We start from the raw sequence: 22,394 nt of genomic DNA on the forward strand, positions 1-22,394 counted from the left end.
TCAGTTCAAAAGCTCATGTCTATCAAAAGAGGAACTCAATACTATAATGTTCAACACTAAAGGCAGAGCTTAAGACAAGAAAGAGGAACTTGTGTCCCCAGAATCCTTGGGATGTGGGCAAAACCACCAGGGTCAAATAATTACATTTATTAGCCGTTTGGTCAGTAAGCGGAAACTTAAGCAATACGCTCTTAGGCCAAAAGGTTATTCTAGTGTTTTCACTGTTGTGACAACTTATATATCAGATGTGGTATACAGCAAGTTAGCAATTTAAGTTTGCCTATGGCTAGCTAGCAAGCACTTAGGCAAACTTTCAAAGCTGGAAAGGTTGTCATTACCACAACTCCCTTTTTGCCTTCATCCTGCTGACTCTGCTTTGTCCCTGTCCCTGACTCTGCTTTGTCCCTGTCCCTGACCCCTCCAGGAGCTGGAGTTTGTGCGAGTGGCCAAGAAGGGCCGCCTGCGCGAGGCGGTGGAGGCCAAGCGTGGCCTGAGGAAGGAGATCGAGCGCCTGCGGACCGAGTGGGAGAGGAAGACCCAGGAGGCGGAGGAGTCTCGCACGCGGCTGAAGCGAGAGCTAGAGAAGGAGAGGCAACAGCGCGTCTGCGACCGTGGCTGCGAGGCCGAGCGCCTGCGGGTCAAGTACTCCTCTCAGGTGAGCAGAATTACGGGGAAAAAACGCTAGCGAAAGGGTCGTCTTCCCCCGCCTGTTCCTCTGCGCGTGCGTGTGCACGTGCGGGCCCCCTCTGACCGTGGCCGTGTGTTCCCGGTGCTCTGCAGATCGAGGAGCTGCAGGTGCTGCTGCAGCGGGCCGAGGTGGACCGCGAGCAGCTAAGGGAGGAGCTGCAGCAGGAGCGCGAGGCCCGGCAGAGCCTGGAGAGGATGGTGAAGGAGCTGCAGGGCCAGCTGGAGCTGCAGAAGGCCGACGACAGCCAGGACAGCAAGGACTCCCACACAGACACGCTCAGACTTACGCAACCACAGCACACCAACGGAGTTTCTTAATGCTGTGGGCCACGGTGAACCGTTTTTTGCCGGGCTCTCCAGAGACAAACGGTACTGTAGTGGCTGCAGAACACACAGCATTGATTGCAGCTCCTGTTAAGGGGAAATTCATCCAGCAAAAAATACCCAATGATTTCAAGAGGATGGTCTCCTGTTTTTTAATAGTAAAGTTGGAAGATCTTGTTATGATGAAAATGGACATTATTATGATAATATATGAACTTCAACTGGAACTGGAAAGTGGTCTGGTTGAGCATGAGAGCTAGCTGCAATCCCATGAGAAAGACATCTTCCTGAAAGACAACAGACACACTCCTCTCCCGACTCCCCTGATGCGGGATAAGGACTTTATTTTGGTATATAAGCTATTTAAAGATGTGCAACTATAGCTCCATAACATTACTTGAATATTTAGGGAACAGAAGTACAGAACAGTAGGGGGCGACACCTCCACAGAATCTTGGTACACAATTCAACGGTAACATATTATTTACATTCACAGACAACTGGAAAGCACACCACCAAGGTTTTCCACTTTGTCACTGACTCAATCAGTTTGCTTCTTGAACATGTTGTGGAGATTGAAAAGGAAATGTTGCATGATTAGCAGGGTTCCAGGCACTCACATCAGCACATCCATGTAAACCCTATAGGCATACAGCTTGCTCTCAACCCTCCAGATCTGTTTCATCTGACGGAAGCCTAAAGTATCTGGGGACACAATCTTTATATTCTCATCTTGAATATTGTATGGAAGTGTAACTTTTTACTCTGATGCACCCACAGCCTCCTTTTGTTTTAAAATCAGACGTGTATGAAACCAAACCATGTGATAAATATTGTGTTGCCGGTGAATCTGATGTTGTGTCTAGAACAACTATGATAATGGCTGTCTTTTTGTTGAATTGCGGTATTTCAGATTTTCTATTGAATACATTTACATTTAGTCATTTAGCAGACGCTCTTATCCAGAGCGACTTACAGTAAGTACAGGGACATTCCCCCGAGGCAAGTAGGGTGAAGTGCCTTGCCCAAGGACACAACGTCAGTTGGCATGACCGGGAATCGAACTGGCAACCTTCGGATTACTAGCCCGATTCCCTCACCGCTACTGTAAAATAATTTATATTCCAAAATAATTTGCTGCCTGTAAACCCGTAAGCATTTTTTGTTTCTGATTTGTAGGGCTCTTAAATCAACATATGCTTTATATGAACAACATTTCTACATATATACAAAATATGAATATATATTTTTTTACTTAAGAAAAGGAATTGCACTTTTAAAATAAAGACAAATTGCATTGTGCATTTTACTCCCAATTGCTTTGTTAAAATTACAACAGAACATGAACAACATTTAACAACTATTTTGTTAGTTCTGTTTTGTCAGTTCTATTTTGTAAATACAATTGTGATATTGTAAATAATAAGAAATTTTGCTTGCTTTACACTTTAATTCTATTATGAGTAATAGTTTTTATCTTACTTGAAACCAAAAGAAAATGTATATTTGTGATTATGATATAATTGATGGATTATTGCACCCTTGAACATCGCTTGAAATCAATGGGCTGAATGGAAGTAATGAATGATTGGTAAAACATAGAGGAAAAGACAAGTTATCGGTCATTATTTTAAACAATAGGTGATCATTTTGAGAAAGACACCATTACTATTATAGTCACAATTTCCATATATGTTTCTTCCTTCTGATGGGAGCTACAAAAGATGTTCATTGTTTTATGGATTGCGGATGTATCTACTTAAACCCAGACCAAAATGATCAAATGAAATAATTATATATTTGAGTACCTACCCCTCTACTGGCTTTCCAGACTCAAGTAGGATAGATAGGACATCTCTCCTGGTCTTCAACCTTTGGTGCTCACAGATATTTTAGAAAAACATACTTACATGTCTTATTATTATTTCCCCACTGAACATATGTTGCATACAATGTAATGGGAATATGCATTGCGTTCGTTAATACTGTTAATAGTAGTTTTGGAAGTGGGGTTTTATTTTGCAGTTTGTTTCGATGTTTTCTTTTTCCTTGGAAAACCTCTATGATATCCATTAAAATCAAATCAACCATTTGTATGAGGGTGTTTGGCAATTTTTTTGCTTTTGTACTTGTATGTTTTTATGAGTCTGTACTCAAGAGGGCGACATTTTGCTATCCTTCTACAGATCAGATCACAGATCATGTGGTGCTGAAAGTTCCCAACAATACACGTGAAGACTAATCAGCAATGTCCTTTTGCAAGATCATGACTCTTGAAAATGTATTATCAATTTTCAATCCGTTATGGCACACCAAGACTGGGTAAGTATCTTCCAAAAAGAGGGCGCTTTGTTTTCTTTTAGTTCTCCATCCGCTCTGCTCTCTTGCACAACTGCAAGTGCAAGTTTGACAACAAATTAATCGCAAGGGTTGCAAAAGTCAAGGCGTGCAGATTTGTCTTCCTGATGCGAGAGTGAAGTTTCAGTGACCGATTTGCAAGGTTGTAAGCACCCAGGTGTGGTTGTTATAACCTACTGGAAAATGAACTGAAGTTAAAAAAAATAGAAATATATACATATATAATAGGCCTAGCCTTTTCTGGGACTTCTCATTCAGAACATTTACATTACATTTACATTTATTCATTTAGCAGACGCTTTTATCCAAAGCGACTTCCAAGAGAGAGCTTTACAAAGTGCATAGGTCACTGATCATAACAACAAGATAGCCAAAAAACATTGCGAGTAGCCAAAACATGAAGCACACATTGTGAACAACCAAAGTAAGTGCCAAAGGGAAGAACCATAAGAGCATGTAGTTAAACAAGTTACAATTAAACAACATGAACAGCTATAAGTGCAAGTGTACCTGTGGAAAAAAGCAAGCAACAGTAATAAAACAATATATCACAGCGAGAACAAAAATTTAAATCAGTTACCACTAACCACAAGAGCAACAAGTCTCTAAGCAAGAGTCATTGTGATCCTTGAGGAAACTAACATCGGGTCAAGCGAACCGTTCCTAAGTACCGTTGTACTCCCGGAACAAGTGCGTCTTGAGCCTTTTCTTGAAGGTGGAGAGACAGTCAGTGTCTCTGATGGAGGTGGGGAGTTGATTCCACCACTGGGGGGCCAGACAGGAGAAAAGCTTGTGTTGGGACCGGGCGGTCTTGAGCGGTGGGACATGGTAGCCTATGTAAAAATTTCAGTTCAGATTTTTGTTCTACAAGGCGTTGACAACGAACATTTTGAGTAAGGAACTGAAGGGTTTAATTTAAGAGGCCACTGCAAGTTGAACCCTTCTGTTCCTCACTCAATGTTATTGGAAAGAAAAGAAAAAGGTGGTCTAATTTATTTCAGAGCTGTATATCTGGACAAAATGGTCATGTACAGAAGGCTGACATTGTGTCCAGATATAGTATCAAATGAGTGACAATGTCCAGAAGGCTGACATTTTGTCCAGATATAGTATCAAATGAGTGACAATGTCCAGAAGGCTGACATTTTGTCCAGATATTGTATCAAATGAATGTCAGCCTGGCCATTCTTTTGATATTACAGCTCTGGAAAAATGTTTTGAACACTGCACCTTTTAATTTACTTTCCAAAAACGTTGAGAAGGAACATTTTGATTGAGGAACAGAAGGGTTATATTTAAGAGGCCACGTCATGATCAGAAACACCTGTGGGCAGTAGAACAACATATATACATATATATCCTTCCTCTCTCATTTACAGGTGTCCCTATGAGAGAGGAAGGAGTGCTGACCTGAGTAAGCAACAGTTGTAAATACAGCTGTATTTGATTCAATAAACAACAAGGTAGTTGATCTCAGTCTTTAAATCAAGTTATTACACTGCCCCATCTCTCTGTCTATTCCCCGACCCGCTCTCTTTCCTTCCAGAGCTTATTAGTAGCGGGAAAATCCCTCTGTAAACGCAAGGGTTGCAGCCTCCACTCAGGATTACAGCTTGAAGAAGATTTAGGACTGACGCGTGTTCCAGACTCCTCCTGTCTTCTCTCACTGAATTACAAACACTGAGGACCAATGGCCGCTAAATTAGGATCTGTACATGGAACTGGAATGGCGGCCTAACGGATTGAGAGTCAAGGAAGCAACAAGTACATCTGTTTCCATTGTCATTTCTTGGTTTATGCCTGTGGACATGAACAAATTGAGAAAGTGGATTCAAAGTCTCTGGCGAGGCTGCTGCGGGACATAGTAGTCTTCTGAAGACCGACTGGATCTACTCTTTCTCCCTGCGTTATGTGGAGAACGGTCCTTTGGAGCGCTGACTGTGATTTGGAGCCAGGTAGTACTTAATGAGGCCGAGGAAGGGAGGCGCTGGACAACGGGGCAGGCAGTGACATGAGCAGCTCCCAGCAGGGGTGGACCTAAACGAGCCGAGTAGGGATGAACACCCCTCCAAGCATGGCACCTCTGTCTTCAGGGCTGAGCGTCACCGCCCCTAGGGGACCCCTGTCCCCCACCACCAAGAGCTCCTTCCCCTCCCTCAACTCCCTGACCCCAGGGATGTTTTCCCCCTCTCTGTCCGGGGGCACCCCCAGCTCAGGGAGGAGAGCTTCCAGCCCCTTCAGGACCCCCAGCCCGTCCATCATGACCTCCCCCAAGCTGTGGCAGAAGACCTCCATCTCCAGGCTGGCAGAGGAGTTCTTCTGGATTGGGGGGAGTATAGTAGCGCAGCCCAAATGGAGACTGGGTCAGATCGGTAAGAAGTTATTGTGAAATTGTTATTGAGCTGCACTGTCAAATTCTTCATGTTCATCTTAGTTTGGTGAAATGAATTAAATAGACAGTAGAACTGAAGTACCTTTTTGTTTACATGTAAACATGACCTACCAAGCATATGTAATGTGCTCATTACACAGGCTGTGTAATGTGCTCATGTGATTATGACCTATGATGCAGATCTTATTTATAGACCTACCCTACTGGTAAACCAAACATATTTGTGTTTTCCACATATATTGTGTGTGAGTAGGTAATAGGCGACAGTAGAACATCACTGAAGATTAGACTGAACGATGCAGACTTGAGTGAGTCACGTGTCTCAGCTTCAGATTACATCCAGAGGTTACCTGGCCTGCTCCTTCTCCCTATTTAACCACTCCTTCTCCCAATATCGCACACATGAGCTCAGGCATACGTGACATCAAAGAATCACGAAACACATTCCAAGACAAAAGGAAAACACATTATCGCAAATGAAAGGGTTTATTGAATCACTGACAACTTCATTTGAAAGTTGTACAGTATATCTGTCAGTTTGGTAAAAAACATTCCTATTTTTTCTAAAGCTCACACACCCTGTTAGCATTTTCAGCCAGTTATACGGCTCAGATGGTCGAGTGTCTGGCCCAGACACTGTAAAAACAGGTGCCCGATGATGTAAACTGTGTGTGTGTTTCTGCAGTGGAGAGGTGTATGTGTACCATGCAAACAGGCACCCAGATGACAAAGCTAAAAGGAAAGAAGAAGGGTCTGGTGCGCTACTTCTACCTGGACGAGCACAAGTCCTGCATCCGCTGGAGGCCCTCCAGGAAGCATGACCGAGCCAAAAGTCAGTAAACAAATGGAGAGGATAGATGCGCTACCCTGGCACCTTGCCATTTCCATTAACTGGTGGAGTCTTAAACGTATCCATTTGAATTCTAGGTCTTTCCTAAAAAAGCAAGTTTCCACACATTCGGACCAATTCGAGATACAGTAGCCGATGAATTGATCTGTTGTGACTCTTCTCCTGTCCAGTAACTATCGACTCCATCCATGAGGTGTGTGAGGGGAAGAAGTCGGAGATCTTCCAGCGTTATGCAGACAGCCGCTTTGATCCCAACTGCTGCTTCAGTATTTACCATGGCAGCCACGTGGAGTCCCTGGACCTGGTCACCACCAATGGGGACGAGGCACGTACCTGGATCACCGGTCTTAAGTACCTAATGGCGGGCATCAGTGACGAGGACAGTCTGTCAAGGAGGCAGCGTGTCCGGGACCAATATCCTTCAAATCCTAGGGGGATTTTATGGTCACAGATGATACAAAGTATTAAAAGCCTGTTTCGTATAAATACATTACATGGCAACACATGACATTAAGGTTGGGCTTTCCAGTGGTAAGTGGATGTGGCACAACAGGGGTGAGTGGAGTTTTGGTACACAACCTTCAACTGCTTGTTTCAAACCGCCACATACACCCCTCCCTCCTACTGAGACTTGTTGCACTTTTGTAATGGTCTAACCGCCAATATTCAACACCATTTAATTACTTAGCACTTGCTATCTATCCACAATGTATTTTACTGTAGGTATTACTATGTAGATGCATGGTAGTTACTGTAACCTTAATGTAAAGTGTTTCCAGTTACATGATTTCAGAGTGCTCTGTGTTGTGAGGGATATATTGTACGATACTGTAGATGAATGCCTTGGTCTGACAGGGTAATGGTCATCATTCAACCTTGACAGTCAGATCACATGGCTCCAGCAGACCTTCTCGGAGGCTGACAAGAATGGAGATGGCACCCTGAGCATTGGAGAGGTCCTGCAGCTTCTCCACAAACTGAATGTCAACCTGCCCAAGGAGAAGGTCAGGGAGATGTTTACGGTGAGCTTCAGTTGAGATGGTCATCATAGTCTGAGGAACTGGTCTGTGTTCCTGGAACTGGTACCTAGAATTTGCATAATATAATATATTATGCAAATATAGTAAAATAAATATATTATATTCAGATTGGGTGAATTGTCGTTTCCCCTAATTAACAGTGAAGTTAAAAGCAAACTGATGTTGTTAGTGTCCTATAATTCTGGTATTAAAGAAAAGCAAGAGGGCTCACAAAAGTATATATTATGTATATAGACGCGAAAGCTCAACTCAACGGTAGAGTCAAAGAGGGTAAGCGATCATGCTCTTACAAACTGATCTCCAATCATCCCTGCTTAGGGTTACAGATGTCCTATCCTGTCTGTGTTTTAGTGACATACCTTGGGAGAGGACAGGTTAGTTGAGAAGAAGGGAGCGAAAAGGGGAGGAGGGAGAGTGAGAAGAGGGGGAGGAGGGAAGAGGGGGAGGAGGGAGAGAGGCAAGAGGGGAGGAGGGAGAGAGGGAAGAGGGGAAGGAAGGAGAGGGGGAGGAGGGAGAGAGGGAAGAGGGGGAGGGAGGGAGAGAGGGAAGAGGGGGAGGGAGGAGAGAGGGAAGAGGGGGAGGAGGGAGAGAGGGAAGAGGGGGAGGGAGGGAGAGAGGGAAGAGGGGGAGGGAGGGAGAGAGGGAAGAGGGGGAGGAGGGAGAGAGGGAAGAGGGGGAGGAGGGAGAGAGGGGAGAGAGGGAAGAGGAAGAGAGGGGAGAGAGGGAAGAGGGGGAGGAGGGAGAGAGGGAAGAGGGGGAGGAGGGAGAGAGGGGGGAGGAGGGAGAGAGGGAGAGAGGGAAGAGGGGGAGGAGGGAGAGAGAGAAGAGGGGGAGCATGCTGAAGCAGTCAGACCATATGCTCAGGCCTGAACAGATGGCAGAGGTTGTAATACTGCACTAAACTTGTTCAGCACAGGGCTTCTCTCTGCATAATCCATGCTAATGCACTAAACAACATGGGCTCCATTACCTGAACTGCTGCTATATGTTACAGATATCCAGAACTATGACCGTTAATAATGACAGTTGTTTTTTGTTTTGTTATGTTTTTAAGGTAACATGGTACACCTCACTAAACGTGCACAGTATGATTAGTGGCATCATAATATGCATAAACAGGGAAAATTATCTTGCATAAAAAAATTTAACAGTTTACAAACTAAATAATGTGTTCTATACTAGGAGGCAGACACGGATGAGAACCAGGGTTCTTTAGCGTTTGAGGAGTTCTGCAACTTCTATAAGATGATGTCCACTCGCAGAGACCTCCATCTCATCATGATCTCCTACAGCAACCAAAAAGAGTATATGGACCTCAGTGACCTGGCACGCTTCCTGGAGAATGAACAGAAGGTAGGTGCTGTACAAAGAAAAGTAAAGAAAACGGGACCTGTATGACAATGACCTCTTATGTTTTCGTTAGCTGTGCCTCATGTCAGTACAATAAGTCTTGCAATGTAACATCTTTTATTTACATTTTCTTTGAGCTGATAGTTAGGTAGGGAGATAGGGAGATAGATAGGGATTCAACAAAAGACACCAAACATATAAAGGTGAATGATTGAGAATTTGAATGATTGTCTTACCCTTCTGTTCACTAGATGGTGAACATCACCAGGGAACACTGTCTGGAAATAGTGGGCCAGTTTGAGCCCTGTCCTGAGCATCTTCAACACAAGGTCCTGGGGATTGATGGTACCTAATACACACACAACTACTAACTAGTATTCCCTTTGTCATCATTACACCAGATCTTGTAGTATCAACGTCACAATCCATAAATGGAAACCATTGGAAAACGTCTGACCTTCTTTGTGTTCAACCTGCTCCAGGGTTCACCAACTACATGCGGAGTCCAGCAGGAGATATCTTCAACCCAAACCACTACCATGTGAACCAGGATATGACCCAGCCTCTGACCAACTATTTCATCTCCTCCTCACACAACACTTACCTGACAGGGGACCAGTTCCTGTCCCAGTCCAGGGTGGACATGTATGCCTACGTCCTCCAGGCTGGCTGCCGCTGTGTGGAGGGTAAGCTCCAATGGAACTGCAGGTCTTCTGTGACCTCACAAGCTGCGTTCACATACAAACACTTCGCACCTTGATTGCACTGGTTTGTTCCTGGTGGTCTCCGAGAACAGACAAGTGATGGACTCTCTCCTTCGTTCACTTCCTTTTCTCTTCCTTTCTCTTTCTCGGTCAGTGGACTGCTGGGATGGCCCTGATGGGGAGCCCATAGTCTACCATGGTTACACACTGACATCTAAGATCCTCTTCAGAGATGTCATCGAAACCATCAACAAATATGCCTTTACAAAGAATCAGTGAGTCATTGGAACGTTAGCATTGATCATAGCCCTGAAGTGAAAATCAAATGTTACTCTCGTATCAGAGTTTGTAGTAGTGGGTTAGGCCTCTGTGTCTGAGAAGCAGAACCCAGATAACCTGACAACCTCTACCAGGTACCCAGTCATCCTGTCTATAGAGAACCACTGCACAGTGCCACAGCAAAAGAAGATGGCCCAGTACCTGAAGGAGGTGCTGCAGGACAAGGTGGACCTGACTTCCGTCAACATGAACGAGTTCAGAAAACTGCCTTCCCCCGAGACCCTGAAAGGAAAAGTCCTGGTGAAGGTGAAATAGTCCCCACTTGAACACTTTTTAAATGCATATTTCCTTCCTGCTGTCACTGGGGTAAATCTCTGATCTAAAATGTTTAGAAACGTTTCATCTTGTCGTATAAGATCGGTGAGGAGATTATATCAGTTATCAGGGATCTTGGTTTGCTATAGACTTGCAGGATGTAGAAGTAAATGGTTTGAACTTGACCGTGGTCAGAGACGTTTGATTTGACTCAGGTTTAACTACCAATTGTGATGTCCATTATTGTAAAGGGAAAGAAGCTTCCAGCCAACCTAGATGCTGACGCAGAGGAAGGGGATGTATCGGATGAGGACAGTGCAGACGAGGAGGATGAGGAGGAGGAGGAGGACATACAGGCAAATACAGTAAGACATTTACCAGAGCTTGACATGAAGGTGGAGGTTTTTTAGGGGGTGTACCACTCAGGTAAGTGAATATGATCACTTGTCCAAACACGCACACAAATGTACTGGTGAATTGGCCATAAACAGATGCCCTTTATTACTAAAATAAACAATAACAAAATAATGTTGGATGCAAAAACTGACAAAAGCTGTGGGCTTTTCTGGTGTAAATACCTTTATATCCCCCAAGACCTCTAGAGGGCAAATGTGAGACATTGTACAGCCACCCCTCCGGAGTCTAACAGAATGTAAAATGTGACAACCAAGAGGGAATTCTGAAATGTTGTATGTTTCAGGATGGGAAAGATGCCACCACAGAAGCTGAAGCAAAAAAGAAGAAGAACTTTAGCAGGTCTTTAATGGGCAGCTTCAGGCGTAAGGTGAGCCGTCTAATTCTCCAAAACCACTCTGGGTTTGTGTCCTGAGGGTTTGCCTAAACCTCCCTCTAGCTCCCCCTCTGTGTCGGAGGCTGTGGTGCAGTAGGAGCTGACGGTAGGCTCTTGTTTCAGAGGAAAAAGAAATTGAAAGTAAAGAAGAGGCTGATGCCTGATGGAGAGGTCGACCAAGAGTGCCACAGCAGGGAACGGACGCAGATTGTGTACTACACCAAGTAAACCCACCACTCACCTACTTCTGCTCAGTGACAACCTTCAGCGTCGAGGTCTGCAGTCTTTAAACGCCTCTCTGGCTCGTTCCCTAACAAATGGTTGTCTGCCTCTACCAGGAAGAGGAAGACCATGAGGCTGTCCCGGGCCTTGTCTGACCTGGTCAAATATACCAAGTCTGTCCGTGTGCACGACATTGAGACACAAGGTAAGAGGGAGCGATAGTGTCCTCTATTAGAACACTCCCAGAGACATAGTGTCCTCTCTTAGGGAGACAGGTGGCTGAGTGGTTAGGGAAGCGGGCTAGTAATCTGAAGGTTGCCAGTTCGATTCCCGGCCGTGCAAAATGACGTTGTGTCCTTTGGCAAGGCACTTCACCCTACTTGCCTCGGGGGAATGTCCTTGTACTTACTGTAAGTCGCTCTGGATAAGAGTGTCTGCTAAATGACTACATGTAAATATAAATGTCTTAGAGCACTCCCAGAGACACTCATGTCCCCATTACCTGTAGAGTGCACTCATGTATACGTGACGCGCCCCTTCTTCTTCCTGACCGGCAGCGTATATGACCAGCTGGCAGGTGTCGTCCTTAAACGAGAGCATCGTCAACCAGATCATGCAGCTGAAGCCCGCCCAGCTGGTCCGCTTCAACCAGCGGCAGCTCCTGAGAGTTTACCCCTCCAACTACCGCGTGGACTCCAGCAACTTCAACCCTCAGCCTTTCTGGAACTCAGGATGCCATATGGGTAAGGCACGAGGAGGAGAACCAGATGGAAAACTTTGCGAAAACAATTTGGACATTTGGACATGTTTGCATACACACAGACACCAATGTGCTGTGGAAGCAATGCTCCACATCGTGTACTTCAGAAAGACGAGTCTTTGTTAATGCTTTTGAGCAGAGACATACAAACTAGCTTAACCCTGCCTTATTCAGTACCTCTGAGCCTCAGGTCAGTGTCTTCCTCTGTGGTATTAGCGCACAGTGTAACAATAATCAGAATCTTTGACTCTGGCAGTGGTGGGTGTGCAGCAGGAACACAGTGTGCTGGACCTGGTCCACATCTTGTGATAACCATTCTAGTGGTTACACTGAACAATAGTGCATACAGGTCTCTACAGCTTATCCACAGCTGCCACCACTGAGTCGGATACAAGTTGATCGCAGAAAGACAGTCCTTGTGTTCAAAGCAGAAGCCAGTACTTTTCCCTTTTGTGTCATGTCATCTGCACAACTAAGTTTTATTATTCTGTCATTGTTCATTTGTATTACAAATGTCACCACAAAAATATATATTGCCACTGTTATTGTCAGACTTTCACTAGCAGTGACAAAAATGATGATTCAGTATTTAGCCAAAATAGCTGTCTGTGTGGGACAGACCTGCAGCAGCCCTGTTCTGGTGCTCATGGTTGAACACTTGCCACTGAAGTTTTCAAAAAAGTGTTTATATTGTAGATTTTCTGTCATTACCTTTTCAGTTGCATTGAATTACCAAACCGAAGGCCGCATGCTTGAACTGAACAGAGCCAAGTTTGCCAACAATGGTAACTGTGGATACAATCTCAAGCCCAAGTGCATGTGTAAAGGTTGGTACCCTATGAGGATGATAACGTTGCTAGTATACATAGCATGAGTTGTGTCTTTAGAAGGACCTTTTAACCATGCATCATCAGTCTGCGACTTTGTCTATGAGCCGACAGTAGCCTGACATTGAAGATGAGTGGTTCAAAGCCTTGAAGGGGAGATTCAACACACCAGGATCTCTGTCATAGAAGAGGCTGATGGGTAATATGGCTGTTTATGGCTCCTGTGTGCCGTCTCTGTCCAGGTGCCTTTAACCCCATGATGGAGGACCCGCTTCAAGGCCAGAGGAAGACCCAGCTGGTGCTGAAGATCATCAGCGGGCAGCAGCTTCCTAAACCCCAAGACTCCATGATGGGGGACAGAGGGGAGGTGAGATGATGAGGAGGAGGATGTGATGATGAGGAGGATGTTGTTGAGGAGGAGGATGTTGATGAGGAGGATGTAGGAGGAGGAGGAGGATGTTGATGAAGAGGATGTTGATGAGGAGGAGGAGGATGTAGAAGAAGGAGGAGGATGTAGATGAGGAGGAGGATGTAGAGGAGGAGGAGGATGTAGAAGAAGGAGGAGGATGTAGATGAGGAGGATGTTGTAGGAGGAGGAGGATGTTGATGAAGAGGATGTTGATGAGGAGGATGTTGATGAGGAGGAGGATGTAGAAGAAGGAGGAGGATGTAGATGAGGAGGATGTTGTAGGAGGAGGAGGATGTTGATGAAGAGGATGTTGATGAGGAGGATGTTGATGAGGAGGAGGATGTAGAAGAAGGAGGAGGATGTAGATGAGGAGGATGATGTTGATGAAGAGGATGTAGATGAGGAGGATGATGTAGGAGGAGGAGGAGGATGTTGATGAGGAGGAGGATGTAGGAGGAGGAGGAGGAGGATGTTGATGAGGAGGAGGATGTAGGAGGAGGAGGAGGATGTTGATGAGGAGGAGGATGTAGGAGGAGGAGGAGGATGTTGATGAGGAGGAGGATGTAGGAGGAGGAGGAGGATGTTGATGAAGAGGATGTTGATGAGGAGGAGAATGTAGGAGGAGGAGGAAGATGTTGTTGATGAGGAGGAGGATGTATAAGGAGGAGGAGGATGTTGTTGATGAGGAGGAGGATGTATAAGGAGGAGGATGTTGATGAGGAGGATGTAGGAGGAGGAGGAGGATGTAGGAGGAGGAGGAGGATGTTGTTGATGAGGAGGAGGATGTATAAGGAGGAGGATGTTGATGAGGAGTCTGTGCTGGATGGACCATGGAATCTTCCCTTGCTCTAGATCATTGATCCGTTTGTGGAGGTGGAGATCATTGGTCTGCCCATCGACTGCTTTAAAGAACAGACCAGAGTTGTGTACGATAATGGTGAGCATGGACAAACCTCTTTAGAGAACACATTTAATGGAATCACCCAATATACTTTATTGATTGCGTAACAGCTTTTAAAATGTACTCTGGGCTACATCTGTGTTCTGTTTAAGGGTTTAACCCCATGTGGGAGGAGACACTGGTGTTCACGCTGCACATGCCTCAGATCGCCCTGGTCCGTTTCGAGGTGTGGGATCACGACTCAATAGGACGAGATTTCATTGGACAGCGGACCATCGCTTTCACCAGCATGATGCCAGGTGACTGGAGAGATGATCCGATTGGCCAGAACACATGTTGAATTTGAATGTATTATATCAATGTCTTTTATTGTGTTTACCTTTATTTTTCTGCGAGTGAGTACATTTGCTGAGTAATTCACGTGGATCGTGATCTCCTTTCGAAGGTTATCGCCACATTTATCTGGAGGGAATCAAGGAGGCGTCGATCTTTGTCCACGTGACTGTGAATGACCTCACAGGAAAGGTGAAGGCTTCTCACTTATTTCTATATCCAGTTGCTCTCCGTAATATCTTATACACACTATTGATAACTTTACTCACTATTCCAGTGGAGCTTTTGTAACCGAGTGTCCCTAGTAAGGACAATGCTTAAAGACACAATTGGCATAGACAGCACGCAAACTGTCAAGTCATTCACTTCATATGGGTCACTGATGTTCTGTTTTCAGTGCATTACTTAATCACAGCTTGTGTGTTTTGTTTTGTAGGTCAAGTCAACTAATGCTGTGAAAGGACTGATCAAAAAGGCCACCAAACACACCAAGGGCCATAAGAAGCAGCAGGCGTCCCTGGACTTCTCCACACACTCCTCGGAAGAGGGCCGCGGGGTCCGCTTTCAGAAAGATCTGGACTCCTTCTCCCAGGACAGCAGGAACTGCAGCATGTCCGCCAGGGCACTGCCGCCTGCGGTTAGGGCCTCCCTCCACCAGGGGGCGATGAGTGAGCCAGTGAGGCGCTCTCACAGGGTTCAGATTAAGGACTCTCAAGAGAAGAGGAGGGGCATCCTCAGGATATCCACCACCTCCAACCCTTGGGAGGCCACCGCCCACTGCATTGAAGAGGCCAGCGCAGATCTGGAGACCTCGTCTCAGTCCTCCTCTCAGGTCGACAGTCCACGGATTCAGACGAGATGCCCGGAGCCAGGGCCTCAGCCTCGGACTCCAATGTCACAGTGGTCACACCAGGACAGCCCTGGGTCAGATCAGGTGTTTGAGTGGCCCGAGCCAACACAGACTGAGGAGTTCAGAGATGGAAAACAGAGCGAGCAGCCTTGGGACTCTACTGGGACAATATCTGTATCGGCTGTGTTAGAGGCCCTGAGTAGGCCTGAACCTGAGCCACAGCCTCTTTCCCTGCCCCAGGTCCAACCCCAGCCCCAATCACAGCCCCAGCCCCAATCACAGCCCCAGCCCCAATCACAGCCCCAGCCCCAATCACAGCCCCAGGTCCAGCCACACCACCAGCCCCAGTCCTACCCTCCATCCCAGCCCGAGCCCCTATCAGACCACAAGCTCCAACCAGAGTGCCAGGCCCAGCAACCCAAACCTAAATCCATCCCCCAGCCCCTGGTAGCACCGTCCTCTCCACTCCGGGTCCGACGGACTCTGCAGACGCCCCCCAGCCAGCAGCCCCCGACCCCCGTATGGAGGACGGCCCGCTCACAAAGCTGTCCCCGTAAACAGGCTGCCTCGCCCCTCACCCCCGGAGCCAATCGCAGGCACGCCGGCCACTGGCAGGGCCCTCCCCCTCAGACCTTCCCCCACGGTAGCCACGCGAAGCAGGTGAAGCCTATACTCAACGGACTGTGTCTGTCTGACAGCGAGTCCAGCAGCGCGGACAGCCTGGAGCTCCTGCCCTCCCGCGTGCCGCTCGACGGGGCCAGGGGGGACGGCACCCTGCAGAGGCAGATGAACGCCCTGTTCGACGAGAAGATGATGGAGATCCGCAGCATGTCGCCTCTCTTTTTCAACGGTAAGAAATCACGACCGTCCCAGTGGAAGCCTGAGTTGGTGGCATTGGAAACGGTCTGGGGGTTGAAAACTGTAATGATGTCTGCTGCCGTCTGTTTCTCTTTGCAGATCGCTCCACCTTGTAATGAGCAGACGCTCCGCAGAGCGCAGGGGCTGGGAGCAGCCTCGTAGACCCAGCTAGGATGGAGAAACCTCAGACACACAGTACAGCACATTACTGTTTACAGTCAAATTACTGTCATCAAATATTGTATATTATATATTTTTAAGAAGCTATTTTGAAGGAAGTAGTGACATTTTTTTCATCAATGTGCAATTGTGGCCATTGTAGACAAATCAAGACAATACAAGGGTATCATTAGGCTGTTTTTTATTCTTTTGACAATGTGCCGTACAGTTTCCAGCCACATATTCTGAAGTGTTTTTGTTTATACATGTGATCTGTAATGACCAAAACGAGTGAACCAAAGAATTTACTGTTTCAGTTTCTGTTCAAATAGTGTGATGCCAATTCTATAAAAACAGTGTTCAAAAGTAGGTCAATGTACAATGTTAATTTATATGATGTGAAACCGAATACCCAACACCAAAACTAGTACTCTGTTATATTAAATGTTTTGTATTTAACTCGCATCTAATTCAGCAATGAAAATTGTATCAGTAACCATTTCACATGGTTCTCATTCAAATGCTCTTCTACATGTTTTCCTTTGAACAAACTGTAGTATTGTTAATTGACAAAAACATAATATTTAGTAGGTTAGGGATTCATCATCTCAGCGACAAAACCATTAAATTCTTTTTGACGTATTTCCATTTTCAGTTGCAAGACTCATGTCATTTTCACTTGGTTAGCTCTAAACAAATTACAGCGTCCCTACAGTGAAATACAAGAGCACTATTTTGCAGCCACAACCCGATGAATAAACTCTTAATGTCCATCCCTCAAAGGAGGTCAGCAATACTTTAAAAGGTGAAATCCCAGTAAGGATGTATTTTGAAAGATCAGTATAATTCAGAATTTGAGTATTATCATAGACTTGCTCCGGTTGTACACCAGCACGATCAACCCCCAGGTCTATCTATACTGAATAGGAAAACATCCAAGTGCGTGTGTCATGTTAGTATGTTTATATGGAGGTGAGTGAGGTGAGTGTGGTGAGTGTGCTGAGTGTGGCCTCTCAAGCCTTGTCCTCCAGGGTCCTGTTCACATTGCTGCTCCTCAGACGCTGACTCAGTTCATCAGACAAAACAGTACAGCAGGACTTCTGTGGAAAACACAAGATTCACAAACAAGAGTCTTAGAGCGCATAGTGTTTTTGTTGAGTGAACTCCGTGTATGTCATCTAAACTGTAAGTAGCCAGTTTGTTTCTAATTATAGTGCTTTAACTTCAACCCACTACACCACAGTGTCCCCCTTCTATATACTTGGAAATAACATATATATTACTTAACTGATATCAGTTAAATGAGCCAGAGGGTGTGACCATCTCTCACCATCAATCAAGGGACCTATAAGTAGTTCCATCAGCCACCTTGATAAGGTACAGCTGGGTAGCCTAGCCGTTGAGTTGGTAGGCTGAAGGATGGGTTGGTTCTTTCATGTGATTGGTCAGTGTTTGTGTGTTGGTTTATTTTGGGGACTAGTTCATGATGTAGCCATTTAAAAGGGGGGGGGGGGGGGGTTAGAGATGGCTGGTTTAAGTAACTTTTGTTGAACCCCAGTTGGGGAATTTAGTTTTGTTTTTGATAAGTCATAAAAACCGTTGCCTGAATCCTGCACTATGGAGCCACTAAAGCAGCTTGAACCTTCCCCTACGCCTGGGTCCTTGGTGATCATTCCAGCAACCCACACCAAGAGCCCAGCTGATAGCTCACGATATATGGAAAACATTAACCAATCACTGAGTTGTGTTTACTATACGAGCTCTGGTCATTAAGCGCCTAGTTTCATTGTGAATTCGTTAACGATTGCTCCAAAAGTATGTTTTGTATTTGATTATGTTTCATTATTATTGTATTGATTATCTTACTATTTAGATAATAAACTGTCATTGTGCATTTACAGTTACTGGTTCTCCTTGTACGTATCCATCACACTACGGCGGTAAAAACCTCAATCTAGTTTGCTTGATGCGGCTAATACTGGTTCTAAATTGGAGTCAGATATTAACGAGTCAATCTCCCTGAACATCTAACCGAATTGTTTTACAGCCGGAGACAAACGCAAGCGTCCCTGGCCTTCCACATACACGTGTGTGCCAGCACGTGGCTCGTACCCTCTGCTCCCCAGCACTGCTCCGGGTCTTGGAGGTGAGCTCCAGGAGAGCCAGCAGGACCCCCAGCCCCAGGCCCAGGCCCAGAATCAGGAACATCCCCTTGAGGCTGTGGGGATGCAGGGCCGAGGCTTTGGCCGTGTCGGTCACGCAGCTGCTGGCCCACCACTTGCTGCGCAGGTAGGCCAACTCCCCAGCCTCACTCAGCTGCAGGATGGCCACACTCAGGTTCTTTAGTAAGGGAGAGCCTGGAGGACACACACAGGAATTTATTGACCAGATTTCATTTCCATTCCTTGAAATTCGTACATAAATGAAGTCGGTATACAATAGCTAAGACAAACCGAATAGCAAATCTCGTAGAAACGGGTGTTATTTGAGTTTATGCTGTCAGAACGGTGATTCCATAGACAGCGTGCTCACCTATTGTGGCTGCGATGCTGTAGCCCCTCATCCCGATGACCTCGTGGGCTCGCACAAGGTCACAGTGGCGGGCCACCGCCAGGTCAAGGGAGACAGACTCCCCAATAAAGGCATAGTTGCCCTCCCTGGCTCGCCGGACACCCTCGTCCATGGACGAGACAAAACTCTTGCTTCTCTCCATGTGCTCGTAGATCCTGCGGTAGGCTGGATTGTTTGAGTTCTGCAGAAGACGGAGCGAAAAAAAAGAAAAAGGAGGTGAACCGCCAAACCAGCTAAATGAGAAGCAATGTACGAGTCGACTCCTGTAAGCATGAGGGGCCATGAGGGAGTAGAGGGAGTTGGAGTGGGGGGAAAGGCTCACCTTGAAGAAAGCTAGTGTCGAGGAACCAGCCAGGGTCCCGAACTCAATCGCTTCCTGGTTGGCCAAGTCCTCAAACCCTTTCACCGAAAGGGAGGTGGAGTCAGAGGACTGGGAGGAGCTCAGGTTGGAGAAGTAGCAGGCCAGGAGCACGAGAGCAAACATCCACCAGGTGCAGCAGATGACCCGTCCGGACAGAGCCTTAGGGTGGGGCCCGGCACCTGAGCATCATCACAGAACGGAACATCAGTGCACCACTGTCTACTACTAAAACATTCAAAGTAAAGCACTGAAAACCAAAGAAAAAAAAAAACATACAAAGAATAATAAATAGTGCCTAGGTGGAGATTTTCAATGGGAGCATGAACATCATCTCGTATCAGAATGTAGTTGAGACCTTGTAAGGTGAGGGCTCCAGCAGTGTACCACAGGCTGTGCAGCAGGGTGAAGCTGTTCTCCTCTGTCTGGGGCTGGCTCCATTCACATGGGCTCAGTCTGGTCACACAGCCACCAACCAGAAATGTTTGAAACCACATTCATTTATGTCTTCAATCATAAAATGACCCCTTGTCTAATAAAACATAGAACATGAATTTGCATCCTAAGCCCAGACAAGATGGATAGAACCAGACAAAGCAACGCCCCACCTGGCTACAATGAAGATGCAGGCAGAGGTTCCCAGGTAGGCCAGGAGAATGCCCCCCCAGGTCTCTGCTGAGAAGGGACTCAGGAAGTCAAAGAAGCCGGCCTCCTCCACGATGTCCTTCTTCAGCAGAATGCTGATTCCTGTCTGCATGAATGGCTTGGTCATGGCCACAGCCTTCTCCCTCGCCGCGGTCAGGGTCAGGGGAGCAATAGCCAGGTCAGCTTCCTGCAGGGACATTATACAAATACGGATACCACAAACACACACACACACACACACAAAGATGACATCTTAGCAGCCCTGGCTGACCATTATGAATCACACAATCTGTCAGAATACAACCCCAACGATTCTGGGTGACTCGGTACAAATGCAAAATGTGGTCTGAAGTGCGTCCTCACCCCTCTCACCACCTCTCCTATCATGCCGTTCCAGTCGCCATTGTCATCCTGACGCCCGTAGTTGTTGTCCTTCACCAGGTGAACGCTGTATTTGAAGCCGAGCTTCTTGGAGAGCTCCGACAGCAGGTCCATGCAGTAGCCCTCCAGCTGGGAGCCTTTGGACATGGTGTACGGGTCTTGCTGTAGGAGGAAACATCAGGGGGCTCTTGTCAGTTCATACTTGATACTGATTTGTTCTTAATACATTTTGCAGGATAATTACACGCTTGAGGATTGATATGCTATTACCTTAATGGTTGTGATCCTCAACTCTGATCTCACTAAGGAGGAAAAAGAGGTTGCAGTTGAATTGAGAGTTAACATCAGAACGCTAATGGTCACTTGATAACAGCATAGATTCATTCAACCTTCCCTTGTTTAATTGGTCTTTCATTTACACTAATCAATTACACTAATCTTTGCAATGAAGCTGATCGGTGTAACAATTCTAAGCCACGGATGGATCCAGTGAGGACTAGCAGCCACTGCTAATGATGCTTTAGCCTTTTCTCTCCTGTGACACTGGGACTTTGTGAAAGTGTCTTTCCGGACTTCTTGCTGGCTCGACATCACTGAGTCGCTGACGTTGTTCTTTCCGGGCAGGAATGCCCGTCCATATTTAGCAGGGGAGAATCAAAGGGGCCATTGTGCGGTGCTGTGACCATCCCCAGAGTCAGTGACCCCTCCACAGATAGAGAGGTGAACGTGGGGGTGCATTGACTCTGCCCTCCCAGCCACCATTCTGGTTTCCGGTATCCTAGCGATCTGGCCGCTCTCCTTTCTCCCTGTTGAAAGTGCTCCATTACAACACCCCCAGTCTATAAACAGCCACAGACCACTAGCGAGCGTGGATCCAAATCATGACAAAGCCACGGCGCTGGGGGGTTTGGAGGGCAGTCAGAGAGTATCTAAAGCCTCGATTCAGGCTAGGCCCTCTGGGCCACAGCCATGCCACAGGGGTGATCTTGACACCCATTGGATCCTCCTATTCAGGATGTGACACGCATACAAGCTCTTCAGGGACCTGTCACTTTTTTTCCCCCCATCTCTCAAACACAGGCTTTCTTGTTTGTTGCTTTGAATTGATTTATTACCATTTTTGTCTGCATGTCAGCTGGCTTGCTTCCTTTTTCTATCAGACGAGGTGGTGCCTTGTGCCAGGCAGGATATAGCCCGCAGCACCCCTGGTGCCCCTGGCTTTGATGCCATGCCCAGCTGACAGTTTCCCCCATTTCTGACACCACGGGCCCAAGACATGTCACCACATCCAGCAGTGAAGACATGAGGAGTCTGGCAGAGAAATGACTAGCTAACTGTCAATTTGCCACCAGACAGAAACACAAGTGCTTTGAATGGTCAAACTGTTTAAGTATCAACCATCAACAACTAATGATCTCTCATATTACTCTGTTTTCATCTAGGATATCTCTCCCACGCCAAGAGAGCTGTTCGATCTTTTGACAGTGGCGCAAATCTATTTTCTCCATAAAAAAGGTAAATGTATAAGGTATATGTTAAACAGAACAGAGTAGACACGCGACTTACCTGCAGTGCAGGTCCCAAAGTTCAGCAGATGCACCATGGTGCACAGGAGGAACCCTAAGAGCATCCTCATACTGACACCTCTGATCCTGCATAACATACAAACATAAATACACAAGACAAAACATAAGCAAATACCACCGTATCCCCACCGACCACAACTAAAACAATACATATGAAGAAACATTTAATAGCATAGCTCAAGTTTTTTTCCCCAGGTGGACATTTAGTAAAAATGGAAAGTTCTTTACCTGACAGATTTCCTTGTCGTACAGTGAGACTGCTGAGTGGACGACTTCTGTGGAAGACTGACTTCACTGAACCAGACTTGGTCATCGGTGGATTAGAAGTACTCATCCCAGGAAATAGGGGCTGCTGAAACAGCCAATCGATTTGTGTGGGTGGAGAGTGTAGACCGCGTATAAAATGTGGGTGGGGGACAAGAGCTGTAGGGTGGAAAGAAAGATC

The 22,394-nt window shown here is 46.3% G+C and overlaps 3 protein-coding genes across 3 annotated transcripts in view; 2 read left to right on the top strand and 1 right to left on the bottom strand.

The window, feature by feature from the left end:
- skib (v-ski avian sarcoma viral oncogene homolog b) overlaps nucleotides 1–3,103 on the top strand; it is a 29,543-nt gene extending 26,440 nt beyond the window's left edge. The window contains exons 6-7 of the mRNA XM_067235362.1: nucleotides 425–655; nucleotides 781–3,103. Of these exons, the coding sequence (XP_067091463.1) occupies nucleotides 425–655; nucleotides 781–1,005 (456 nt within the window). The 3' untranslated portion in view covers nucleotides 1,006–3,103. The remainder of the gene's footprint in view (nucleotides 1–424; nucleotides 656–780) is intronic.
- A 2,340-nt stretch (nucleotides 3,104–5,443) lies between these two features.
- Nucleotides 5,444–16,365, top strand: plch2b (phospholipase C, eta 2b). Its single transcript, XM_067245676.1, is given in 21 exon segments — nucleotides 5,444–5,741; nucleotides 6,447–6,593; nucleotides 6,782–7,025; nucleotides 7,504–7,633; nucleotides 8,834–9,004; nucleotides 9,253–9,346; nucleotides 9,484–9,687; nucleotides 9,860–9,980; nucleotides 10,119–10,290; nucleotides 10,551–10,664; nucleotides 11,000–11,083; nucleotides 11,213–11,313; nucleotides 11,428–11,597; nucleotides 11,869–12,054; nucleotides 12,791–12,898; nucleotides 13,141–13,265; nucleotides 14,160–14,244; nucleotides 14,361–14,507; nucleotides 14,654–14,733; nucleotides 14,978–16,241; nucleotides 16,349–16,365. Coding segments are annotated over 21 exon segments (4,062 nt in total).
- A 1,036-nt stretch (nucleotides 16,366–17,401) lies between these two features.
- On the bottom strand, nucleotides 17,402–21,999 carry si:dkey-183j2.10 (glutamate receptor U1). The gene is made up of 9 exons (XM_067242675.1): nucleotides 21,930–21,999; nucleotides 20,634–20,665; nucleotides 20,346–20,525; nucleotides 19,946–20,169; nucleotides 19,696–19,793; nucleotides 19,302–19,519; nucleotides 18,941–19,160; nucleotides 18,521–18,765; nucleotides 17,402–17,508 (listed from the first exon to the last, which is right to left on the bottom strand). Exons 1-9 carry the CDS (start codon nucleotides 21,997–21,999, stop codon nucleotides 17,422–17,424), a joined length of 1,374 nt encoding a protein of 457 aa, XP_067098776.1. The 3' UTR covers nucleotides 17,402–17,421.
- Between the last annotated feature and the right edge of the window lie 395 nt (nucleotides 22,000–22,394).

Source organism: Osmerus mordax, chromosome 1 (genome assembly GCF_038355195.1).
Source record: "Osmerus mordax isolate fOsmMor3 chromosome 1, fOsmMor3.pri, whole genome shotgun sequence".
NCBI classification, from domain to species: Eukaryota; Metazoa; Chordata; class Actinopteri; order Osmeriformes; family Osmeridae; genus Osmerus; species Osmerus mordax.

What these genes read in the sequence shown, in the direction of transcription:
- si:dkey-183j2.10 (XM_067242675.1), bottom strand. Translation starts at nt 21,999, where the DNA reads ATGAGGATGCTCTTAGGGTTCCTCCTGTGCACCATGGTGCATCTGCTG. An exon ending in TAGGAGAGGTGGTGAGAGGG is followed by an intron (nt 20,170 to 20,345) that starts GTGAGGACGCAC and finishes ATGTCCCTGCAG; the next exon opens with GAAGCTGACCTGGCTATTGC. An exon ending in CAGCATCGCAGCCACAATAG is followed by an intron (nt 18,766 to 18,940) that starts GTGAGCACGCTG and finishes TGTGTCCTCCAG; the next exon opens with GCTCTCCCTTACTAAAGAAC.